Source organism: Bombus huntii, chromosome 15 (assembly GCF_024542735.1).
Source record: "Bombus huntii isolate Logan2020A chromosome 15, iyBomHunt1.1, whole genome shotgun sequence".
Lineage (NCBI taxonomy): Eukaryota > Metazoa > Arthropoda > Insecta > Hymenoptera > Apidae > Bombus > Bombus huntii.
Genome location: NC_066252.1, coordinates 7,265,545 through 7,292,245, shown reverse-complemented (window position 1 = coordinate 7,292,245; position 26,701 = coordinate 7,265,545). Strand labels below are relative to the sequence as shown.

Sequence of the window (26,701 nt, the reverse complement as noted above, 5' to 3'; positions counted from 1 at the left end):
GGAAAAGAGTTGAGTTTCGTCGATGGGTTGCGCAATTAGCGAATTGTTGAAAAACAAGTCGACAGATTGGAAGATTTGTATAAAATTTGCGGCCGATACTCGTGATTCATCGTGCTGCGCGTATTACAGCTATATGTGTTTTTTTGTTTTATGTTTATATTGTTTGATCGTTTTATGGATATTTAGGCAGTTTCATGGGAAACGGGAAAAGAGTTGAGTTTCATCGACGTGTCACACAGTCGGCGGCGCGTAAACCCGGCCGAGGACTCTTTGTAACTTTTCGGGAGGGGTGTTACACGCAATTTGCCACACTTTCCTATAGTAATGACTTCCTCGGCCCCTTCGGCGTATTTTATGGATATCACACTGGCTGTGCATAACTTACAGCCCAGTGGACGGACACGATGCTCACCCTCGTTGAGCGTGAAGCGACCAGACGCCGGCAACCAAGAAGTAAATCACGTCTGTTGATCGTAAAACCGAAATGTTGAAGACTCGGCACGCGTTTATGGCTCGTATATTGCGTATTCGATATAGTCGCGTACTATTAATCCGCACATCTTTGATTCTGCTTCCTATCGATAAAATAAGAAATTTTAAACTTCACGTTTGTTCAGTCGCGTCGATATCCAAGTTAACGATTATATTTATATTTTTAATAAACTGATGAAAAGAAACTAGAATGATACTAAATGCTACGTGAATCAGTAATCACATATATTTGTTAAGTAAAGGAATAAATTATTATTCCATTTTATGTATGAATAATAATAAAATCAACTAATTTGCTCTAATTCGTTGGTTTTAAAAATTAAATTGTCATTGGTGTACAAAATAAGTAATGAAATAACAAATGTGGACATACATTGTTTATTATTCAACTTTTTTAATTTTATTGGCAATTTATTAACTTTTTGTAAAGTATCTTTGGAGAAGCTACTTCATTCGATCTATTCTTCGAAGCTATTGTAACTGAGATCTCGTGTACCACTGATTCTGTTACATTCGCTCACCTAATTCGTTCCACGGATGCTGTAAGCGATTGGAAAGTTGGATTTGAAATGATCAAGGAACCAGCGATATATGCTTTTCATCTACACATTTTTCGACTACCTACCAGAGACAGCGAAGTAAATCGAGAGTTACGAGAGAAACGTATTCCGCCCATGCTGCGTGTTATCATTAAGATATACATCATAACCGTGTGAAAACGCAAGGATTCCTCGGCGAGGATCATTCGAGTAAAAGTACGTGAGCTGAAAATGCTCTCTACAGTCTGAGTAATTTCATTGCATATACGTGACACGGTCTCTCTCAGACGTCCTACGTTTGTGATATGGAAACATGAACGCGTACACGTTCAATTCATGTCCGTGCGGACGTACGTACACTGGTTCGTAAAAGTATTCGAGACAATTTAGCATAAAAAATTTTACAGATATACTATGTGTGTTGTACGAAACTTTCTGAAATTTCATTACGTTTATTGCAAATGTATATTCAGTAAAAAGTTACTATACATCATGAACATCCGTCTTAAGCATATAATAAATGTTAAATGCGGCCCCGCTAAAAACTAAGATTTATTAATATAATGGATAATTGATTGCTTAAATGTTTGTACAATCTCTAAAACACATATACGAGTACCTGTACTAAATATTTTGTAACTTCTTAAATTAATTTTGTGATTTCGAAATGCGGAAACTTGACACACAATAATATTCACGAAAGGTTTACCCGTAATATTTAGTCCTAATGTTCGAATACTTTCACGAATCTGTGTACAACGAGTTTGATTATTCTATGCAACGTTCACGATTCAACTTTATAGCGTTGAAGCATAGGTAACGAAAATAATCCCATGTTGCTATAAATGTTCAAATATTTCCGTGTGCCACTGTACATAAGTACACGTGAAAGTCGTGTATCCAGTCGCGCGTGGGAATTTCGGATAATTTGATAAGGATTCATGTCAGCTTGAGATGCTTCTCTTCTCATGGACAGAGTAAGATTCCTTATTCAAGTCGCACACGCGCCGGATGGCTTTTAAATTCCGTGGCCCCCTTTGATGGGGACCGCTTTCGAAACTGCGGGACACAACAGCCACGTAAATCAGAAGTTTGATCCGTTGGACCAGCCAGGAGGCATAAATCACACGTGGAAATTATATTCCTTTTACCTTTCTCTCCTTTTTGCCCGCGTCTTTCTGTCAGGAAGAGACGTATCTTGTTTATGAAGGTCACCGAACAACATCGGAATTAAGACTCCGAGGGGCTACGCGTTTCACCTGTCTAATCCTGTTCGCTTCAGAAATTATGTTTCCGCGGTGAGATTCGTGTGGAATAATGTCCCGTATATTTAGTCGACGCTGATGGCAGGATTCCTTTATATGTTATGAAAGCGAATTATCGCAAGACACATAACGTCTTCTTAGGTTAAATTTGGCTTTTTTGAAAAAATATTGCGCATAATGTCTAAATGAGTCATACATTGGTCAAAGTAGTAGAGATTATAAAATTAATCAGATAATATGAATTTCAAAAATGAAAATGAAAGATTGAACGAATGAAAATATAATATGAAATGAAAGAAAATATAATAATGAATATTTCTTCTATCGTATCGCGTATCTATGAAATGATACGTAGCATAATATAATTATTTTCCGGTAATTTTTTCTGTAAAGTATGTTTGTAACGATGTATAATTGTATTTTAGAAAATAAATTATAAGATTACCTTTTTCCACGAAAGACATTCAAAATTCAAATATAGTGCACGTGATACTTCAGTCACGTGACTGTTCAAAAACTTGACATCTATCAGTCTTACAGAGTTACATTTTTCACGTTTAATTTATACTTTCATAGTTCCATTCGTTGTAACACGCAACCGTATTTATGAATTTCTTTGAAAATGTAATTTAAATATCGCGCGCAATGTGAATAATATGAACTGTCGCGTTTCGAAGGATAAATAAAGACGCGGGAAACACGTGTGGCGTGTGGTCATAATCACCAGATGTTTCTTTTCGCTTTAATTAGTCTTAATCGATGCTTGTGATTTATGTGATTAGTGCAGTGATCGTATTCATCATCTACACGGGAGCCAAATTAAAACTAGAAGAGTGGTTTGAAGAAACAAAGTATGTAACTGTACACGTGATAATATATGATTTTTTAGGTTATATTAGCTTATTGTTCTGTTTCCTCAGATTTTTGCATTCATTTTGTATGACATTTTATGAATATCACTAAAAAGACTTCACAGTGATGCAGTAATTGTTAAAACAATTCTTAAGTTGCAAGACATTTCTAAAATATCATACATTTTTTTATTTCAAGATACTTGTTTAAGTATCATTCGTTGTTGATTCTAGCTTATTGTGCATATTTTTGTTCATAGAATGAGTAGATTACGTCTGAAAAGAAATGATTCGACGTACGAAAGATCCCAGGTGAAAAGTTTATGTCCAGAAAGCCCAAATAATATCGAGATATCTTCTGATGAAAGTGATATTGTGCCAACTAATGAGATAATAGAAAGTGAAAAGGATTCTTCAAACCCATCGATAACAGATACAAGTTATGACGAAGAGACACTATCTAAATTTCAAAAATCTACAGACAGTATAAAATCAGATGAAGATATTAAAGAAGTTACGTACAACACAAGTTTGAAATCCAAGACCTCCATGTTTAACTGGAACCAACAAGGCCCAAGTCCAAAAAAAAGAAACATGCACGATCACAGTGATTCCAATTCTTCTGATGATTTCAACTCAAAACCAACATGGTTTAAAAAAAAGCAGGAAAAGAAGAAACACAAAGGTAGTCACATTAAACAAACCAAAATTAAAGATGAACCAAACAATAAACAAAAAGAAGAAACTGTGGCTCAAGTGAGTATACAACACGAGCAAATGATATCTGGAATTAAAGTAAAGCTTCCTGTGAAGCCTTACTCGTGTCAGGTGGCTGTAATGAATCAGGTAAGAATTTTTATAATTTAAGTATCTAATTGAAGAGATGGAATATTGGTAAAATGATTTATTAATGGTAAATAATAATTGTATTTTTACAGCTCATACAAGGTTGTATAAAACAGGAAAATTGCCTTCTAGAGAGTCCAACAGGAAGTGGGAAAACTTTGGCTCTTCTTTGTGGTGTCCTGGCGTGGCATGATCATCATGTTGGTGAGTTTAATTAATTTTTTAATTAATTATAAATTATATACACAATAGTTTTATATTATTACATAATTATATATATTAAATAATATAATATATATTGCATTATTACATTATTATATATAAATTATATACATCAACATATTACAAATTTTCAATGTCTTATCGGGCAATAGAAAAAATGAACTTACATGTATCGAGTACGGAACCTCTCTATTTACGGTCACGGTGTTGATATTGTTTGCAAACTCTGACGTTATCTGCGCTCTAATTCAGTCCGCATGTCAAAGTCATTGAAATAGTTTTGTAAATTAAACCTGTCTTCTCGCGTCATGTCTTTGTTCTATTTTACCGATAACTCGTATTTCGTATTTACTTTTCGCAATAACTTTCTGATAATCGGTTATTAGATCGAAATTGCGTTCGATCGAAAACGTTTCACCTCATTGCGACAGATTTTCGAGTGTTGTACAAATTCCAAACTTGAACACAGCTGTCTGCTTTACTTTATTAAAGTTTCCTCGAGTTTCGCTCGAAAGTTCAGGAAGTCTCGCAGACAATTTCTTAACGCGTCAGTACAACAAACGACGTGCTCTGTCTCGCGGGAGATGCAAAATGTTCCACGTCGCGCCACGTCTTCGTCGTTTAAATTGGCCGGCTCGTCGCTGCTCGAGTTCGCGAACTTTTCGGGAACTTGTTACTGTCGTGAACGGTCTCGAGAAATGATTGGAAAATTAACCATCTATTTAGAATAAACATGTAGTAGCTTTTACATGTCTGATGCAAGGACGGCTTCCATGGAAAAACGTGGTGAGTAAATACTTGCATTCCAAAATTCATTTACATATATTTATTTAATATTAAGATTTTATTTATGAATTAGAATGTAGAAAGTTAGAAATCTAGAGTTCAAGCTTTCTGATTATTGTACATACTTTCTTCCATACGAAATATGGTGATTCTAGATCATAATTTAAGTTTCTATCCTAGTAAACCAAGTTTTCTTTAGAATTGAAAGTCAATGCAGTGAAATAATAGGAATCCAGATATTTTCTCATTCTAATACATACTAAATATTCGTAAGTGAAAAAAAGGAAAATTCGAATTTTAGCAACCAAATGGACAATAGATACAATCGGTGTACCTTTGTTTGAATATTTACTTATTTTAGTCGTTAATCTTTATAAATCTATATAATGTTCATTTATATTATTATCTTTTTATTATCATTTTTCGTATCTCTCGTCGTTGTCTTTTACCCTAAACAAGTTTGATGCATCGAACAGACGAAAGAAAAATTTGTGCGTTGTCAGTTTCAATTTTCCTCTCCAATTCTCAATTCCCAATACGAGAAACAACAGAATCAATTTTCTCGCCGAATAAAACAAAGAATCGCCAGCGTAGACTTAAAAATCAAACAAGACTTTTTGTATTAAGAGGTTGAATTTCCAATACAGGAAATAAAAAAAGAAAGTATCAATTTTCTACAGCAGTCGTTATCTCCGATAAAATAAAGAGTCGCCAAGATATAATTAAAACCTCACTCGAAATCGCTCGAAGCAGGAATTTATGTGGCGTGCGGAAAGTACGAAGCGTGTAATCAAGGACTTTAGCAGCACGAGAAGGAGAACGTTTAAGAAGTTCCGTGGTGGAAGTCGGGGTGAACCGGCTGTCAGCTTGTCCTCCGGCTGTCCTATTAATTTAAATTATTCGACCATTTCGGTTAGCCCTTACGTTAGCCGGATTCCGTGCTTGTTTTCACGGTGCATGCCGCTAATTGGTCGCGATTCGCGCAATTCCTAAACAATTAGAATCGAGATTGGATGTCGCAATCGCCTCGTCCTTACCGGTACCAGCTCGCGAAAGGACGACTACGTGTCCTTTCCGGGTGGTTTCGCGTCTGCGTTTTACCATTCGGTTATTATTTCGCATTTGCATAATTGCTCGGCTACTTTACTTTGTCGCGGTAGTTTTCTCCACTGTGGAAACTATCGTTGGCGGTTGATTTAGGGGCATGAAATGGCAGCGTTGCTAAAATTAGAGGTATACCGAAGAACGAAAAATTACGAGCATTTGGAATTTCCAATGTTTCGTGTCATGTTACTTCGTGAAGCTAATTTTGGCTGTTCGATGTAATAAACGTAAAATTTGGCAATAGAGGAAAGTAAGTGATCCAAGTTTCTTCTGTAATTCGTGGACTGAGAATGTTCGTGCGTGTGTAGGAAGTTTAAGTTTGCGAAAGTGTACAGGACAGATATACATTCTGTGTAAATTTAATTATTCGACTTTGCGTACTTCAAATTTATTGTGTATCTTATACATTATACTTTACGTTTGTATCACAATAATAGTATAATTATATTGTATTAGAATTATTATTAATATATCTATTCCATTTTCTTATTTGCATTTATAGAAATGTGAATTCGCATAAATATTCACAGTTTATTAAATCGTGACACGATGACTCTGAAACGTTTCTTTACATTGAGATTCTTCAATGGTTGTGTGATATTTCGCAATAATTAATAGTGCATAATATGAAAATTATCTTTCATGTGTTTTTCCAAGGAATAAATATGACGCGAGAATTGTATCTAAAATTGATCGTCGAAGAGAACAATCTGAGATTCGTAAACGTTTTATCTGATGCTTCTTACAGTTCGAGGAGAGGAAAAATGAGCGTTCTCTATCGACAATCGCGTCATTTCTTATCTGGCAGGAGAGTCGCGACGCAGACGGGCCATTGTCTCTCTGAAAATTCTTTGGGGGTGGGGTTAGGTTCGAGAGTCGGGCCCGATGATTCACAAACTCTTCAGGGGGTTACGTATCATAGCTCGTGATCTTAATATTCGACTGGATACCGAATGGAGACTATAACGTCGCTTCTTCTTCCTTCTATTCGTGATATCTATCGCCGAATTGTGTAGCAGCTTCTGATAAGCTCTGAACGATTTATTAGATATTCATTAGTAAAATATTAATCGTGTAATTGAGAATCTTAATACTGAAATACTAATGCGATTAAAGCAACAAGTCTTTAATACTAGCGTCATCAGAGTGATCAAAGTGATGGATTTGTAATTTTATAGATTCCTACCATTCTGTATTTTTGGAGACTTAAACGATTTTTTATAAAATATATAAATAATGTCTTAGTTTATTTTTCTCCTTGCATTACACATCTTAATTGTCCGTAGTTTCAGTATTAAAAAAAATGTGTTATTCAGGATTTGGCTGATTTTTTGGACGAAATTTTGTCCCGCTTCTTCTTGCGTTATATATTTTGTTACATATTTTTCACGTTTCTTTGATACAAATTTCGTATTTTAGTCGTCTGTAATACGTAAGATTAGAGTACGTAATAATACGTAATAATACGTAAGAAAGAATACGTAATTTGTATAAATTTCATATAATTTATATAACAAAAAGATTGTCTTTCTCTGCCACATTAATCGTCGATGACAAATTTCTGCATTTTCACGAGTGCTTAAATTTTGTTCATCCACGATGAGAAACACAGTGCATTGTGTATTTTCCCATTGAAAACGTCGAAGGAGCAATTGGAACAAGTCAGGAAGCGCATCGTTCCGCTTCCGAAATCACGGATGGAACCTCCCCGGGTTTCCTCCTCCGCCTTCTCTTCCTTCTCTCGTGACAACGTCCTCGTGAATCTGGAATTATCGAGCACGTGAAACCCCTTTCCGCTTGGCGGATCGAATGTGTCCTAGCGTGGAGGAAGGAAATCCTGGGATTAATTGGTACCTTTCTGATGCTAGCGTATCATCGTTGCCAGCAGTTTCCCTCGCGTTTCCACGCTATGTCGCGTTGCTAGGGGAAAATCGTGCAAGGTGTTACGTACTCGTTTCAATCAGAAAATGACTGAATCTTTGATCTCTGGATTGAAAAATAATAATAGTAACATAGGAAGATAATACAGATTAGATATATTACATAATAGCAGGATTTTATTCTTCAGTAATTTTTAAATTAAATAATTTTTATTAATTTCTCTATTATGGATCGTTTTTCCGATATTTAACATTAATTGTGAGAAATCTTCGAGAAAATACGTTATACAGGGCGTTACGAAATATGTGGTAGATATTTATAGATTATATCGTAGGTATTAAAACGACGAACAAAATTTGTATATAAACACGTGCGGCGATTCGATAGGAATAAGGATGATCAAAGTTATCATTGCTTAATATTAATCAGTGTAAAATCTCGCAGAATTTCTTCTCTTTTCCTACTATATTAATATAACAGATAACAGATTGTTTAATTATTTTTGTCATCTCCGTGAAATATATAATTGATATTAAATACACCTTGTGTTTCTAATTCCTGTGTATGTATACTGCCACATGTGTTTCACATTTTACCAATATAATCACGATAGTCGAGTCTCGTAACAGTGCCAGCGAAATTTCAAAATTGTGCAACCATAACACACTTAACGTACTCGTAAAAAAGATGTGGAACGAGCGTTCGAATATTTTCCTACTTCATATTGAGCAAAAATTGGCTGTTTGGTGCCCTCGAACGTGATCGAAAGAGGCGCGTGCGGATCCCCGGCGGCCTACTTTGATTTCAACACTCGTGTCGCGCGACACTCGATACGCTTTGTAGTACGCATTCGTAATTAGGCGAACGAAAGAGTGTACTGCGGTGCCTCGATTAGCGTTAGTCATGACAGCCTGTCCCTGCGACTCGGCCCGGGCACGACATGCTCCTTTTTCCAGTTATAATTCCCTTGCTCCTTTAAATCTGCCACTGTCACGCTCCAGCACGGAGGTCGAGTGGTACTGCTAGCCGCCGAAACGCCGTAGACTCGTGTGCCCTCAGAGAGCGGAAATAAATCATTAGCTCCTCCAACCACTGCTGGAAAATTCTCCCTATGACGTTGGTTTAATCGATACACGCGATCCACGATGACCATCGAGGTTGCGCACAGTGCGACATTTGAATGAGGATTCGGGACAAGGATGAAGAAATGCATATAATGTGCAGTTTTCCCGAAACTTGAATGAAATTTTTTAGTACATTCCTACTTTCTGGCTCAGTTGAAATATTTTGAATATTTTTCTCTGTGTCTAATCACGCACGCTGATGTTTAAGTATAAATAACGTCGATGCTGGGAACTATCTCTTCATTTTTTCGTTAGCGTCAAACAGGAATCATTCATTCTCTCTTTCGTTTCTTCGATTATCGTGCTGACATTTAGTAAAGGACAGAGATTGCGTAACATTGAAAATTTTCTTGGGACAAGTGTTGCTAGAAATATAGTCTTGAAGCAAGTCGCGATTACGAATGGATTTCACTAAAAAAAATAATGAATATACAGAAGCTTATAGAAGCACGACATTCTGTAAGAATGTAATACAATACCTTGTTGATATAGAATAATGAAAATTACAGGATGGAACCGTCCTTTTTTTTTTAAATTGCTCCTTAAAACAAGAAGGAAATTTTTTAATTGGAAATTGAAGTTATACATATGTTTGCTCAAGTTTTGTATGTTTAAGGTGTAACAGAGATTAACTTGACTGTTTCTCAATACAATTTCGAACTAAATTAATCCTGCTATGTTCTTTTGATCATTATTTAAGCAAACGTAACGGAAACATGGTTTGTCTGGTTGTCCGGTGAGATATGGTTCCATAAATTAGAAATTTCCGATAGTTACACATTCGTATAATCTTCTTAATAATTGCTCCAGAATTTATGAAAGAAGAATTGGCTTTAAGATCACTTGCGGATTTAAATATTATTCAACGATGGCAAGCAACAAAACAGTTATCAAAATGGAGCACGTAGACGAATTCCAAAAATCTAAATTCCGCATATGACAGTTGCTATGCCTCTCGATCTGAATATCAATCAGTGACGTCTAGAAGCTACCGAAAAATTTCGATGTCGACCACGTAGCATCGTCGTTCTTCTCCAACAAAAAAGAAAGAAAAAAAAAAACAGTAATTCCACAAATGAGTCCATCTTCTCAAATTGTCAGAATCCCGTATTACGATATAAAACAACGGACACGAGAAAAATCGTTGATCTCAAATACGTGAACGTAACACGCAACAACTGGCTCTCCCAGTCCCTTGGTAACAAAATGACAGAAAGTTTAGAACGAACAATTACGCGATAAATCGCTGTGTAAAGTGCGTCCTTTGGCTATGTTACAGGAAATACAAAATTGCATAAAAATCCTAGTCTAATAATAACTACTTTCTCGATTAAATGGCAAAGTTAATAAAGAATTAACAACGAGTCTCTCTCGACCCAATCTATTGATGGGTTAAAAACCTTACGTCCACCAAACTGCAAAAACACTCGACCAAACAACAAGCTCGCACAAGCGCATACAACAAGCGTACTCCAGTCAAACCAAAGATTTATTATCTCGTGAATTCAGCTGGTATTAGTCAACCATCGCTAAAACCCGGCGTTCCTCGCCATTATCGAAGAATCTGCAAAGTCGAAATTGTCTCTTACCGTATAAACAGCAAATAAACGATGTTTCTGCCTTCGAGGGGATAAAGGGGTGTATCGTGAGAAGTCGTGGGGGGTATAAATTTCGAAAGTTTATCGCGGAATCGCATGCCGGCTAATGTCACTTTATTACGAGGCGCAGGTTCGTCTCGACTCTCCGTGTACGAGCTAGAGTTTCGGAATAGGCTGGCCCACGGAGAAGGGGCCATTGTATGAAAGTTGCCGAGTCGCAATAATTATCGGCGAACGGGGAATTATATATTGTGTCCCGGGCAATGTCGGCCCCGACGTCGTCGTGAATCGTCTTTGCGCCTCAGCATGCAACTCCACCGCGCGGAGTACGCTCTTCTGTGACGTTCTGACATTAATAACCCGCGGCCCGGGTCCTCCCGGGGCTTTTGTTGCGACGAAAGGTACCAACCGTGGTACCATCGTCGAGCATCGTTCCCAGAAACGAACATAATCGCTTCACCGCACTCAATCCGGCTCCTGCTGCACGAATCGTCTGTTTATACCGCTGTCTGAATTGATTTCCAAGCTTATTTGCATCTTTTGGCATGGGTTGTCAGTGGCTTCTTAAGGAATCTTAGAGATTTTGTTGAATTTTCGAAAGTTCTCTGACGTTTTACAGCATTTTGTGAAAGTTTCACAAGTTTTAGGAAATTTTGTGAAAGACGAAGTTCAGCAGGTATTCGACAAACTTGAGGAAATTTTGTGGAATTTTGCCTAACTTTGTACAATTTGTTGAAATTTTGCGAAATTTTATAGAATTGCTGACAATGTTTCTAGAATCTCACGTAAATTCTATTGAATTCCGTAGAATTTCGCGAATCCTTGGGAAATGTCACGAAACTTCGTAGTACTTCATGACAGTTTGTAGAATTTTCATGCAAGTTTACAAACTCCTGTAGAATTTTGTGAACCCTCGAGAAATTTTGTAGAATTTCACTTGCACATTGTAAAATCGTAATCTTCTATCTTGCTCGATTACTACGTTACACATAGGCAATTTCAAGAATTGAATGGAACTGAGAGGATTCTATCGCGAGCTACGAAGAACCAGCAATCTGTTCGATCATATGTTAACATCTCCTTATCTTAAATTCTAAATTATCTTTTTAAACGATTTAGTAGAAGTTGGCAATTTTCCAACGTCCAACGAAACTTTGTGCGATTTCATAATTTTACATGTTGGTTAATTATTATATTTAATTTGGAGGATCGTGGCAGAACATTTGAAGTTGACCAAAAAAAGGGAGAACAAGTGCCGGCGGTCTGTTCTTGGCAAAGGAAAAGGGATTTGTTCCCTTGAGGTTTTGTCTATTAAAATTTAGACATCTTGAACAAGAGTTGGTAATGGAAGCGGGTCTAACAGAAACGTTGACGTTGAAACGTAGCTAAAACTAAAATCTGTTACCTTTGAAATGGAATATTTTACTGGCAGCGAAAATGTTTTTCTCCGGTTGGTTTTCAAGTTACATAACATTTTTCACGGGATCGCGTTTCTTGATGGAGTCGCGTTTCTGAGAGAATTTTTCTCAAAAAAAGTGGAGGGAGAAAATGGTTTAAAGGGCTGCGCGGAGGTAGAATTTTTGCAGGTTTCAACTGGTGGCTCGTGAAATTTTAATGGCTCACCGGTAGATGATACCCAATCTTAAAACGAATCCCACTTTATTCCTCCTTCAAAGCCAAATCGTCTCTAATTCGTATCGATTTTTTCCTATTTGCGTATTTTCTCTTTTTCAGTATTCTGTACGATCATTCTTTACAATATACCATACGAGGATATTTATTTTTTGAATACATCTGGATGATGCATTGTCCTTTCTGTTAAATGCGGATTATCGATAAAAACCTTAATCTAAATTCTTCTAGTCTTCTCCGATCTTCTCAAAACTCTGTCGCGGTACACATTGACGTTGACACTCGTGTTGCTGTCGAACACTCGTAACACTATCGCAAATTTTATTCATGATTTTACTCGCCACTCGCGATTATTCTAAAACAGCATGTAAAGACCGAATACCTCTCAAGTGCAAGATAACAAATGGTTACATGTACATTACGATTAATATTCGAGCCCTGTGAAGAGAAACTATGAGACAAAACCCAGATTTATAAATACGTATCGACTCGAACCTCTACATCCTGACATCCAATTTTCCTAACGAGAAAAAGGAACAAAATAAAACGCCTCGCAAGTTTCTCTTAATTGTATCAATAACCAAGAACCGTATCATCGCGCGAGTGCACTAAAACGAAGCACGCGGAGGATGGTTTTCGGAAGGCGCTGCGAAACAGCGAGAAGAAGAGACAGAATCGCGGAGGGAGGCGAAAGAGGGAGAGAATGTCGGCGAAAGCGAGCAAAGGAAGACACAAAAGCGTAGAGAAAATCGAAAGGGAGCGAAAGGAGGGCAACAAACGGAACAGAGATCGAGAGATAGAGTGACAAGAACAGTGGAGAACCCTGGAGGAGAGGAGGGAAGGGAAGGGAGATTCAGAAGGGGAGTAAGAGAGACAGATTCTCATTGTGAAGAAAGCTGTATGCGTACGTAGAAGACGTGAGATCCGTTGGACCCGCATGCGGACCTTATTGTGTCCCAAAAGAGCGTATACGGTAGGTACCTTAATGTCGGCATGGATGAAAGCGTGGGCCCTCCTTTGTCTTTCGTTCGTGAAGCTGCCACAGCAAGTAGCGTGCTCTGCGGGTAGCCCTGCACCATTCCTCAACTACCGTTCTTCCCTTTATTTCCCTCTCTTTTCAGCTTTCAGCCGGCGTACCGCTCTTTGTCCTGCTTTGGCATACGCGCAAGGTAGAGCTTGTTCCTCCTTTTTCGCGAATCGCCGAAACGTTAGAGCCGATTTTTCTCGTTGGGGGCTCGTGCGATCGCTACGCGATTATTCCTCATAGGGGGAAGCTAAATGTCTGTGAAGTTCGACAGAAAGAATCGAGAAGCACGACCATATGTGTACTGCATGAGCCGTTCGTATGTCAAAGTGGTTAACTCCAGTTTTTTGAGAGGTTTGATATTTTAGTAGCAACACGCTTGCTTCGTATTCCATGATTCTTTCAGTTTTTTCTATTTTGGTTTCGATGAGATTTGGCAGATGAGCCGGTCCTAGGTAGCGAGGTAATCGTTCTGAAACTTGGTACAGGATAATGAAAATCATTGCAAATAACGAGATATGATCGGTGGAGATGGAATAATAACGAAAGAAAGAGAAAACGTTGCAAATACATGTTAAGTTCAGCTAGAAGAAACATCAGAAATGAGAGAACGAACGAGCGAAAACGTGGGTGACGAAAACAGTGATTTTAAACATATAATTAGCGGCAAAGATTGCCTCGCTCAAATACTTGCATGATCTATATATCTGCGATAGATGCCTTGCAGATTTCATATACATTTTTATTTCGCTTCAAATTCGACCAATGTCAAATGGTAATTTCAAAACGTTTCGTATAACACACGTAATTATATTCCTAAAAAATTTCTACGAGTGTTGAAGCACTTTTGCGAGCTACTGTAATTTAGAATAATATGCTGCATCGTGTTATATCACATCATTATGCCATTAATCAATCTGATTTGCAGCCGAGCAATTTGGATGTGATCTTATTATGATTCAATGACCACGACAGCTTACGTGGTAGTTCTCTCTTTTTTTTCGTTCCCTTTTTTAATCTCGTTGACGTTATTTTGACGATCGATTTTTCGATTCGACGAGGATGATTGGTTCCTCGGGGGTAAGCAGGTACGTTCGAAATTATCAAGTTTGCAATAATAAACCGCGGCGTTCAGGGATTACGGGGCCGGGGAACGTAATTGATTGCGTGGCGGCGGTTAACGAGGCCAATTATTCACAGCCAGTCGATACGAAGCCCCGACTACGCTGAAAAAATAATACATCGGCTAATCGTTATTCTGTTTACCGATATCCACCGATACCCAGCCTCGTGGACGTGTCCCAAGGGAAGATTCGTGTCGCTCCCGGCTACCTCTTATTCCTCTTTATTATTTCTATCCTCGGCTATGCTGTGTTTATGCAAAGTAGTGTTGTTTCAGTACGTATCCCCATTAATTTTCAAACATCACGTGCCATGTGATGTTTGAGGTTCGTACGTAACTTTGCTTCTTGTTTCTTCAGTTTTCTATAAGCTTAACAGCCAACAATCATTACGGCGTTGAGATTGAATTCTCATATGATTCTCGAAAACCATGATCTATAATTAACTGTTAGCGCGAGATCTTGAAATATCTCGGATATTAAAAATATCACATTAATTTAATGAATCATTAATTGGCTCGAGTCTTGTAAATACAAACTACAGCTTGAAAATACGATATAATTTCACAAATACGAGTCACGAAAGTATTCGTACAGCTCTCTCCCAATTGTCAGCTTCGAATGATTCGTATCTCCTATCGATACAGGTTTCAAAATTTTCAATAATCAGAATGCTGATTAATTAAGCTTAATTATCCCGAACATACATGGTCATTAGGCTGCCACTTTTTATGCGTTTATGGGAAACTTACAATTGCAAGAATGTACAGAATGCACGTAGCATGCAAAAATATTAAAAATATTCAATTTGAAGTAATTGTTATGACCTTGAATAGGCAAATAGATCTCCATAGTAGGATCCATTTCCTTAATTATGTTAATAAAAATACAAACTCGTATTAGAATCCGCAGTCTTCTTCGTCGCCTACAATTCAACAGAAAAACCGCCAAGCCCGTCAAAACGACGGATTTTAGGTTTTTTTTTCTTCAAAATTGCTAATAGCATACAGCTCTATTTTTCCCAAAATCAATATCGATTTTTATCTAGATTGAAGCATAATTATATAAATCTATTTACTTGAATTAATACCATTCAAATTATACTGATTTATGTATATATATATGTCGGAGATGAAAGGAAAGCCGAAGCCTTTCCTTGGAAATTTTGGGAACATCCTCTAGTACCTTAGCCTAGATTTTATTATAGTTGTAATTGCTTAAGATTTGTAATAAGCGAGATTGGGTTCGAGGTGACAATCGGTCGCTGAACGTAGCCACGGTCACGGGATGGATGTTTTATCTAACGGAGGTCTGGAGTGGTTGTATGTGTTTTCCGAGAAATGTGGTTGTGGCGGCATGCGGCCTCGAGAGCGGGCCTAGCCACGTGTGATGTTGCCTCGGAGGTGCCGATGCAATGGGACATACATTGTATTAGTAATCAAAACTCCAGGCAGAAACTGCCTAGCAACGGCGTTTGGAACTTTCTCAATGCTTCCAACGAGTGTGCCTAGCAACGGCGTTTGGAACCTTCTCGATGCTTCCAAACGGGTATAGAAAACAAAATGCAATCGTACAGGGAGAAAAATCTCCACGAGGCTGGCATTCTTGCGATTGCCTTGGAGAGTGATACATCGAGCATTTTCGACGATCGCATTTGCGTCTAAGTTAGTTTCGCTTAGTAAGGAGTTATCCCGGTGACCGTGGATTCGTTTGAACTCAAACATTGCTAATAGTATTATTTAATTTGATTATTCGTAGATCGTATTATTCATTAGGCTTAGTGTTTGTTAGACTTATTATTAGTTGTACTTATTATTTGTTAAGCTTAGTGATAGACCTGTATATACGTGTAAATAAAATCTCGGCTTTGTGAAACGATGGCTAGTCCACATGAAGAGTCGTCGCGCGCCCAAAATTCGAATCGTGATCCGACATATATATATATACATATTTAGCATTAAAGTAAAAATTCTGACCCAAAAGATTCGTAAAGATAAAAATCCGTCAAAATAAAAATACGGAAAAACTCGTAAAGCAAGAATTACCTGTATCTGCGTAAAATACGATGTACTGGAATTTTCCCAAAAAGGTAGGTACGATCGTACGGTAACAGCGTGACGTTATGCAAGAGCATACGCTGCTATTGATCGATAATAGGATGCAGAATGCTCGCGGGAGCAAAAGGTTCGCGGACAGGTCTTGCCTGTCCCGGATGGTTCTGGTCAGACGCGGAAGATAAGGGACCCCCCAAAGGTATGGCGTGCGCCGCCGGTTCCCAACCAGTCCTGAACTCCTCTCTCGGGTGGTCCCCGACGTTCTCCGAACCCTTTCCCTTTATACGTTCCTCGTTCTTCACCCCTCTGTGCCTTTTCCGCGCTCTGTTCTTCGACTTTGCTCCTCTTCGTCCTTGCACGATGATGATTCGTCCATTTTCATCGACCGTTTTCTAACTCTTTCCGGTTCGTGCCTAACTCCAGCAAGAGGTGGAGTCTCAGATTTTTTTCCTTGCGAGGATGATGATTATTAGCGCGATTATATGTAAGTAGATATTCTGTAGGTGTCGATTACGGGTCATAGTTAACACTTTATTATGGACGACGCGACTTCTTCGGGGATTGTATTTGTTGAATTAGTCGAGATATCGGTTTGAGAATTCATCACAGTAATTTGGGATATTTCCTAGCTTGTGCAAAGTAGAGTATCTTCATAAACTTGTTCTAATTATCAATCTAATATCGCTATGTTGCGCCGGTGAAACAAAGAATCTCATAATGGCAAAACTCTGCTTGAAATTCTGATCTCTGTCACTAATGTGGAGGATTTAGTCGTTGTTAGGTTGAGCGAAATATTGCTGTCGCAGTCCGTCAAATATATTTTGAACAAATAAATAAATAAATTATTTACAGACGAATTTGCGAGTCGTTGGTACAAATACAAGTTGCGGAATAAATACTCGATAAATACTCGGAGATTTCTATCGATATCTCTGTAGCATTATTTCGAATTGATAGCAAAGTTAACTGATGTGATTTCGTACATATAGGTACACGAGGAAAAATTCTGAATGCTTTCGAGAAAAAATGATCCTAAACCAGGAAATTCCCACTTCGTTTCGAACAAACGATCTTTTTTCATGATATTTTTTCATGAACAAGAAAGGAATCATTAATTCGTTTCTTACCAAAGAAATAACAATCGATAGATCGCAACTTTGCTTCGGACATGAATATACACAGAAATAGGGAGATGAGACCTGAAATTTTGCCAGAAAGGAAGAAAATCACAAGGGAAAGCGAATTAATCCCTAAAATTTCAACTTTGTTTGAACGTTTGTTGATTCCTTGGAAACGCGTGCTGGCTGAAACAAAGGGCGCACGGTGTTGGAGGAAGAAACGAATTTCTGGAACGGCGGATTAAAAGAATCGGAGGTCTGCGGGAGAGATGCTAGTCAGAAGCAGGGGCCGGCTATCTGGAATCGTTAGCCCAGCCCTAGAACTCCTGGAACGGGCGATTCCAGGACGGCGGCCGATCTTCTCTCGCTGGGCGCGCGGAATTATGTAAGATCGCGGGTCGTCTGGAATCTGCAGGGGCGGCGCTTTTTGAATCGCGAATCCTTTCTCGGAAGTAGAGGGAGATCCTGGAGCCGTGGAGCCGCCAGCTTGGTCAAACCGGGCGTGCAATCGCTGCTGCTCGATCGAGTTCCTTACGCGACTCCACCTATGATACATCAAATACACTGTCGAAACCATGAAAACGAACGATTTTCGGACTGTCTATATTATTTTCTGATGGTTTATGTTTATACATATTTCAATATCTTTTCCTTTTTTACATTGGATTCTTATGAAAATTCATATTTTTGAGAATATAATTAAAAATGTAGAAGACAGTTTTAGATTTTCTATACTATTTTCAGATCGTTATACATAATTAGTTTATATTATCGTGACGAACAAAATAGCTGATATATAAAATGGTAATATATTCACAGATTTTTCTCAAAAAACACGCGTAATTTAAAGTTTGCGATCCACGTCAGATATCAAAGTTTCATTGAATGAAATAGAAGGTGCGCTAAGATGTTTAAGCTTTTATCGTTTTAACTTTTCAAGAAGAAAGAAAAAACATCTGTGGACCAATCAGTCTGCTACCTTTTACCATAGATTTCCACTTACGCCTCGACACTCGGAGGACCATTATGAGCCTATCTCTCTCTTTCTGTCGGCTATGCTTCTCCTTAGCTCTGCTTAATTTCCATAAAACCAGCATCCATTGCCCTCGGGAACGCGATCGTGTTCCCGTTCGTAGTTCTTCCGGCTGGCGCTGCTCGAAGTTAATGAAAAATGACGCGTATAAACCGTCTGGAGATAAATTGACTGTTGGCCTTGAATGATCCGCGGCCCGGTGAATTGGCTCGTCCGACGAATTCGACCGCGCATTCCCTGATGTAATTCACGTGGAATCGATCCTCTCTGTATTCGTGTGTATCACACAGCTTGTGTGCGTTCGTGTATATTTGTGTGGAACGGGCCGACGTGCTGTGGCCATTTTTCGTTCGGCCGGAAATGTTTTGCAGGTAAATTGCGGGCGCCAGGCGCCCCAGCTCGGCCAATTCACGCCGATCCTCCGCGAGCAATTTTTCTCCCCCTCCTGAATCGCGTCGATTTCGCCTTCTCGCGTTCGTTCGTTCGTTCGTTTCATTTCGTTTCGAATACCCGGCTCTTCCGTCACGATTAACGTCCTGGTGACGTGCCACCGTGCTATACGCATTGTACAAAAATAAAATAAAAAAAAAAAAAAAATAGGAAGACTAAAACAGGACTCGATGGTAGATACTTTTTTGGAGAACGAAGGGGAGTGGACACTTTGAGTTGCTCGAAATTGTCCACATGGTGTTGGCTTTCCTAGATCAATGTAGGATTTGTCTGTTTGTCTGTGTAAGTTAGAATGAGTGATTCGAACAATGGAGCTGAGAATGTTAGTGATGATTTAGATAGTGGAGAATTATTACTTGGAAATGTTAGGTAGAAATTTGGCGTGACAGGAATACGTACCCGTTTGCGCGCATTTGTGTGTGTTGAGCCTTTTATTTAATTTATCGGTGATTTTCATAAATGACGTACCTCGAGATTGATTGACAATCTTCGAATACGGTTCTGTGATTCCCTTAGTAACAAATTGATAATTAAAAAGAACGTTTACTATTTTCTTATGGTCTGAATAGATACGCAGTGGCGGATAAAAGAAAGTATAAAGTATATTTAGTAAAAGCAATGAATAAATGTAACAATGTACGATACAGTACAATATTTGCACAGTACAATGTTGCTAAAATTCACACACTGTATCAATTTTAAGCTTTCTCCTATCCGTCATTTTATATCATATGAAATCAAAATTATATATTTAAAATCTTATCGATAGTATCATACATTAAAATTACGATTCGTGCAGGTGGTTAACCGGCTCTCCTTGTCCAATTTTGTGATTCGATAAACTCAGTGTCCGGTGTCTACATTCGACGATCTCCTTCGATGAATTCATAACAATATATATTTACATAAATATCCACAGTCTACTTATAAATCTGTTAGACTTGCAAACGATAGGATTCACATAATATATATCAATTTGTAAAAGCTAATTGCCGAACCGTGTTAATAAATTCCAACCGATTAGCTCGAGGTCGGCGCCGCCTTGAAGATTACAGGGACCAATACCGGTAGCCAGTGGAATATCAGCATTTTCACGTGGCGAAAGTGCAAACATCGTTAAGATACTTTTTTCGAGCGCGGCGAAATTTACATATTCCTCGAGGGATCTCGAAAACTTGAGATGTCACGCGACGATTCGACGATGCGACTAAATATGAAAAATAAAAGAAAGGCAAAGGCCGTAAACGATGGTGAGGAGCGAGGTTGACGTTCCTTTATTTCTACTAAAGTATCCAGTCATATCGGCTAATTAGATTTAATTGGTGTGCGCCAAAGATCGCAGTAATTCGGACTTTTTAATTCGGCATAATCCAACAGTAAAACACATATATTCCCGAACGAATTGCGCGCCGTCTGAATTTCTAATGAGTCGTGCGCGAACGGAATTATTTTGCACGGCAACATTCAGCTACCAAAACGTCCAGCCTTCCCACGCTGGAACTTCGAGTTCCTTTTCAGCCTTCCAAGCTTAAAGAAGAAGAGGGAAAGAGAGAGAGAAAAGGAAAAGAAAGAACAGGGGAAAAGATGGATCCGAAAGAGGAGCAAACGAAGGTAGATGAATGGTTATCACGGAAGGATGATTGTTTATCTGTTTGCCTTTATTATCAAGTTGTAGCATCTTCATGGGAGACTCAGTTGGTCGAGTAATTGTTGCGTTTTTATAGGTATATTCCAGCTCGTTCCGATGCTTTGAGAATATCCATGTTCAACTCTTCAGAGCAGATTTCGAAGTAATTTTCACGTTCAATGTGTCATCTAACCATCGTTGATTTCACGTTTTAGTATTTTATATAAATTAATTACGGATCTTTGCGAATTCGCGAGGAATTTCATAAAAATACACAAAATACATAAAATGCACGGAATATGCAAAAATATCCAAACACAGGGCTATAAAAACTGTTTTATATTTAAATTACGTTCAGGCAATGTCCAGGAACTATCGAAGTAATTCGAATAATTTCGAGTAGTGACGTATACGTATTTTAAATCTAATCAAAGGCTATTTCAAGCATGTATTAAATCTTAGAAATACGACATGTAGCATCGAAAATTCTGTCCTTTACACGTATCTTAGAAATCCAGGTCAAGCGACTGTTACGTGTATCGATGAAACTACTCAGCACGTTGGCCTTGACAACGCATTTCAAAATCACTACAATTCATAAGATATGCGATATTCTACGTAATCGTGCATCGATGTTCCTTCGAAAAAAACGAAACAAAAGTAGATGTAAAAATGGAACGAACGAAGGCACAAAAGTGGTTATCGAGATTGTTTATCTCGTTCGTTTTTATTTCGTAGCTTCGGAATCCTCGTCGAACGGAAGCTCGGAACGTGGAAACTCAGTTTGTCGAATTACAGGATCGTACAGGGAACCGTCTAAATAAATAAATTTTTGATAGGCGGCGCGACGCGTCCGATCGAGCAGCGTCGATCAATCGGCTTTTTAATCGTCACTGTAACGCTCCAATTTCGCGGGAATTTCGCGTGTTCCAGGAACCGAAGGGTTTTCCGACCGCAGACAGTGGAATCTCTCGGAATTAACGGCATCGAAATTTCGATTGTTTTCCCCACCGTTGTTCGAAGGCTGGACCTTCGACCTCTTGATCCTCGCGATCGGCGAGTCCCATCTCGCTCTTTTTCCACCTCTGTTTCCACAGTTTGCTGTGTTCAACGATATAAAAATAGCTTGTTTTCCCCGCAACCCCGTGCGCATCTAAACAGAACACGCGGATAGAAGAGCGAAATTCAGCCCCCTGGATCGCGTGAAACGCTTCGTTTTTTTTCAGCGACTTTTCCGTTTTTTTTTCCCCTCCGCTTTTTGTTTGGGAGAGAAGCTTGTACTGGGTTTTAAGCTTTTCGGGCGAATGCGTTTGGATAACGACGCGAAAAGTTGCGATAACACGAGACCGCGTGCTCTTTTGCTACACGAACTGTTTTTAGCGTGCGTGGTTTTTTTAGCGTTTCGAGTGAGTGTAGTGATTTTTTGACGATTTTTGTGATAATAAAGTAGGTTAGTGTTCTAGATGTCGCTGCGATGATTGACATTTTTGTTGCGGCTATCGCTGCCACACAGAATCTTTCATACTATGGTGTACCCTATTTTTCGTTCATATAATATCTATAACATCGAATTATTTAATTCAGTGTATAAACTGTTTTCGTTATGAAGCATTTTGAACAGTACGCTTTAAAGAATCTTTCAATTCAACATGAAAATCCGCATCGAAAATGTACAATATAATTCTTTCCATTTAAGACAGTTTCGAGAAAATGGAATTAGAAAGTTTGCTGTTTGGTACTCGCTTGCCATAAAATGCTACAAAAATGCTCGTTCGATTCTTGCTCGGTCTAAGTTTTACGGTCTTTACTTGATCGCGTTCGTGCAAGACATAAAGCATTCTTAAATCACATGGATGTTCGATGTCCGATTCAGCAAGCAATCGCCCAACGACGAAAGAAATCAGAATCATACCTCTTGGCTCGAACAGTTCAGCTGTATATTTAATCATCGTGAATTACGAAGCTTCCGTATTTTACTTAATCGTCAAAATGTGTCGTGCCTTGATCATTGTTCGCTCTCCATATAAAAGATCATCGTTTCTCAGTGCAGTAAACGTGCTGTTCGAGAAAGATCAAGGTCGCGTCGATCGTTCCACCTGTACAGCCAGAACAACTGTCCTCTTCACGACGACGATTAACCTACAGTCGTCTCTCGACTAAACATTCGCCTCGTTTGCACCGTAATTTCTAAATTTTACCAAAGACAAAATTTCGCCGTGTTGATCTGTTCATTTTCCAATTTTAAGCTAAAGCGGACGAAGAGCGAGCGTCCGCTCCCTCGCTCTAAACGCACTATACCATAAGCAACCCTCTTTTCCCACGAACCCAGCGAACTGCGCGCGTATCTTCGCGCGCCATTCCGTAGGATCGGATCGCGTGTCCAGGTCCAGCGTTTCATTATCGCAAGCTTCACCGAACGACTCTGGGACCTTACCTTGCAGAAAAGCAAGGAATGGTGGCGGCCGTGGAAGGTGGGCGACACCCTCCTCGCTTAGTTAAGTGCAGAAACTTCTGCGCGCTCCTCCCTCCCTCCCTCTTTCTCTCTCTCTCTCTCTCGGTACGAATTTATGGCGTGTATACGCACAATATGCGTGCACACGACGTTGAACAAAAGCGATAGCGCGCGTCGCCGGCGAATGCTAGTGGCGTTGTGTGCGAGCCGTGTTCGCGCGGCTTTTTGCGCGTGCGTGCACACCGGCATCATGAATATGTATGGGTCTTTGCGGAAGATATGCGCGTGTCCTTTTTCCAGCAGCGTGTGTGCGTAAGATCAAAGGATGCCGTCCACCTTCTTTCTACCACCCCTCCCCCCTCCTTTCTCTGCTAATCCTTCCTCTTCGTTTCTCCGCCGGTTAATCGACCACTTCTCTCTTCTCCTCGTTCTCCTACCTTCTCTCCTATCTTTTCTCTCGCTTCTGCTCGCGCCGTATTTTTTTCTTCTCCTGCGTCTCTGCGGTTCCTCTTACCCCCACTCCGCGGCCCCTGTCAATCCCCCACCACGTCAACCAGCTTTATTCGCGCGAGTGTACATTACGCGAACCGTAGATTCTCCGTATATAACGTTCTCTATCTCGCTCGTTCGCTCGTTGCTGGATTTTTGTTCTTCGTGTTCTTTTTCCCTCTTTTTTTTTTCTTTTTCTTTGTACTTTCGTTCTACTCTTTCTCGTTTTACGAGAACCACGGTCGCGCCTGATTTTCTGCCGCAGAAATTTATCAGCGGCCATAAGCGCGCAACCTGCGAGCCAAATAAACGATATCGGGTATTTAAACGGGTGTCCGAAGTTTCGGGTCGAGCATCGAGGAATAGGTTGGCGTTGTGTTTGCGATGTTCTTGTTGAGTTTGATTTTCTAGTGTTCGATGGAAGCGAGACGATTTATTCTTTTTAGTTTTGAATATGTAATTATACGAGTAAGTGTGAAGTTTTGATGCTTCGAAATTTGATATAGAAGTGTGAGAATTCACAATGGTTTTGATATTTTGTTATTAAAAAAATGAGAAGATTCTTAGAACATGTAAATATATAAGTAGATACCTGATTACCCACAATAGGGTTAAATAACGAACGATTCGAACAAATTGGCAAATGGAGCGCGTATTTTTCTATTTTTATGAAGAATTCGAGGATGCAAAAATGCGCAAAATGTAGGACGTTCTATTTTACACGATTCTATGAAAATCGTGATTCGAAGTTCGAAGAAGGATTCAAATAAATCTTCATTTACCCCGAATATTTATCTCGACAGAATGTTTTAATCCGCAACGCGAATGAATCGATAGTTTGGACAACATATGTACAAAATTTGTCTATTGTTTCGATGAACTTTTCGTTCTACAATTGCGAAAATATGAGTTTCAGAAAAAAATGTCTTCATTTAGGCTGCGGTAGGTCTTCGTAAGTCCATCGACGTTATCGACTGAACGCGCATTCAACAATCTTCGTCAAAATATACCTCGAGAAAACTTTCAAGTATAGCGAATTAAGTACAGAACTTTTCAAACGCGTGTGCTTTCAGAAAACTTTCTCGTCAGTATGTTGGTCTTCTTTCATCTTCATGGAACTTTAAAGTACCGTGAACGATGTTTCTGCCTTTATTTTGCCTCTGCTCGATTTCGATTTCTCACATGCCGAAGACAGCCTCTCGAACTGTATCCGCATTCCTCTCGAAACAATCCAGTTTCGTCTCCTTTTCATACTATTATACAAGTAATTAAATAAATGTATAAATAATTATATATATAACCTTTATATGCCATTTATACTAATATACTATTTATATAAATATTTATCGAATATTTTTTATCAAATATTATCGGTAATTAATCGATAACCGATCAAGATGAAAATCGGTAATTGTCGTGAATGATGCCTATTCTATTCGTGCGTTAAAAAAACACTTTTTAGATTCTTAATAAGTTATTCCTAAAAATGATCTTCCTTAAACTTCTTGATGATGTAAATTACTGATTAGTGCAATAATCGGACGCGGGCCTCATGACATAATCGATTCATTTTCATGTAAAACGACATACAGTGGGTGTAACAGGTATTCGCACAACAGTTGATTTTACAAAAACTATGTGGAACGTTGTTAATTACAATATTTCAATTTCTTCGTCTGATAAGTCACGATCCTTTCATATAGTTCTAATTACGAACACATAGTAAGATGAACCTTTTATTTATCTTTTTTATTTTATTCAGTATAATAAACGAGCAAAGTCCTTCCGGGACTTATACGACGAAAACCTCACAATTAGAATACATTTACGATATAGAAGGCACAAAACGAAATAAAATGCTCCGCTCGATGAAAAGCACAAAGTAGAGATAGTGCGCGAGGGCCATGCACTATTCATAGGTTACGCAAGTTAATGTTAGTGTATCTGTGGTGTGGGTCCGTAAAGAAGGCGAATTAATACATCGGTTAACATGGATCGAGGCGACTGAGATTAGTCCGGCACAGAAACAGTATGGCGAAGAAAGCAATATATAGAATGTTCAACTTTATCGACGGTATCGGAGAAAAGATGGAGATTATTGTGAAATCTGTTGGCGGTGTTGCAAACTCTACCAATGGTATCCGCATGACCGTATTTAGTGGTGTAAGAAGCCTGATAAAATAGGTTCGGTTGTCTAACAGTCTACACATAATTTCACTAGATTAAGATTAATGCGAGCTGTTCAATTAACCTACCGTCGATAATTTTGTAAAGGAACACGATCTTCACAGCGATACATTATTTGAAGGGTGTAGCATTGAATCTACACATTATATCGTTATAGTCGTGGTTACTCCATTCTACGGACCCCCGTATTTGTCCCGAACGATAGGAAACGTACGAACAACGTGTTTCGATGCTTTGCTAAGTGCTCGGGTGACAGAGGTATATTGCAGACGAGGAAGAATCAGGGACAAATATCCGGAAGCTCTCGTTCGAGAAAAAGATTGAAATTACATATTGATGAGACACGAAAGATTCTAAAATATTTTTTTACTGTCCTGGGAAATTCTAAACGCGAACAAGGGGTCGTTCCTCGTGTGCTCATTAACTGCTCGTGATCTTTCGAGCTTTCGATCGAAACACCAGATTCTCACGACCGGAGTTCGCAAGTTCCTCGAGGTGCTGTCATTCCACGAAGCGATTCCTCGTTATTATGTTTTCCCTTGGCGCATTGGTATTTCTCCTCGTCGCTCTTCGGCGAACCGCCATTGCGATCGAAGCGCAAAACGACGTGAATTAAACTAGGTGAGAAAATTCTTGGCAGCCGGCGATGAGAGACTACTCAGCCGGATTGCGAAACGGAAGAGAGAAGCGGGCACATCGTTTCGTCGAATAATGTGCCCACAGCCGCGAAGAATCGTCGAGCGAGTCGCGGAAGCGGATGCTAATTAATGACCCTTAATTCTCTTAATTGGTCACTGGCGATCGCG

General features: G+C 39.0%; 1 protein-coding gene across 6 annotated transcripts in view; it reads left to right on the top strand.

Moving 5' to 3' along the window:
• Nucleotides 1-26,701, top strand: part of LOC126873612 (Fanconi anemia group J protein homolog) — a 167,123-nt gene that overhangs the window by 76,408 nt on the left and 64,014 nt on the right. For 3 of the 6 annotated variants that reach the window (XM_050634658.1, XM_050634656.1, XM_050634657.1), the window contains exons 4-6: nucleotides 3,079-3,147; nucleotides 3,408-3,993; nucleotides 4,086-4,197. In XM_050634658.1, coding sequence (XP_050490615.1) covers nucleotides 3,409-3,993; nucleotides 4,086-4,197 — 697 coding nt within the window. In that variant the 5' untranslated portion in view covers nucleotides 3,079-3,147; nucleotide 3,408. Of the gene's footprint in view, nucleotides 1-2,813; nucleotides 3,148-3,407; nucleotides 3,994-4,085; nucleotides 4,198-26,701 lie in introns of those variants that run through there. The other 3 variants (XM_050634655.1, XM_050634654.1, XM_050634653.1) reach the window with 1 other exon arrangement.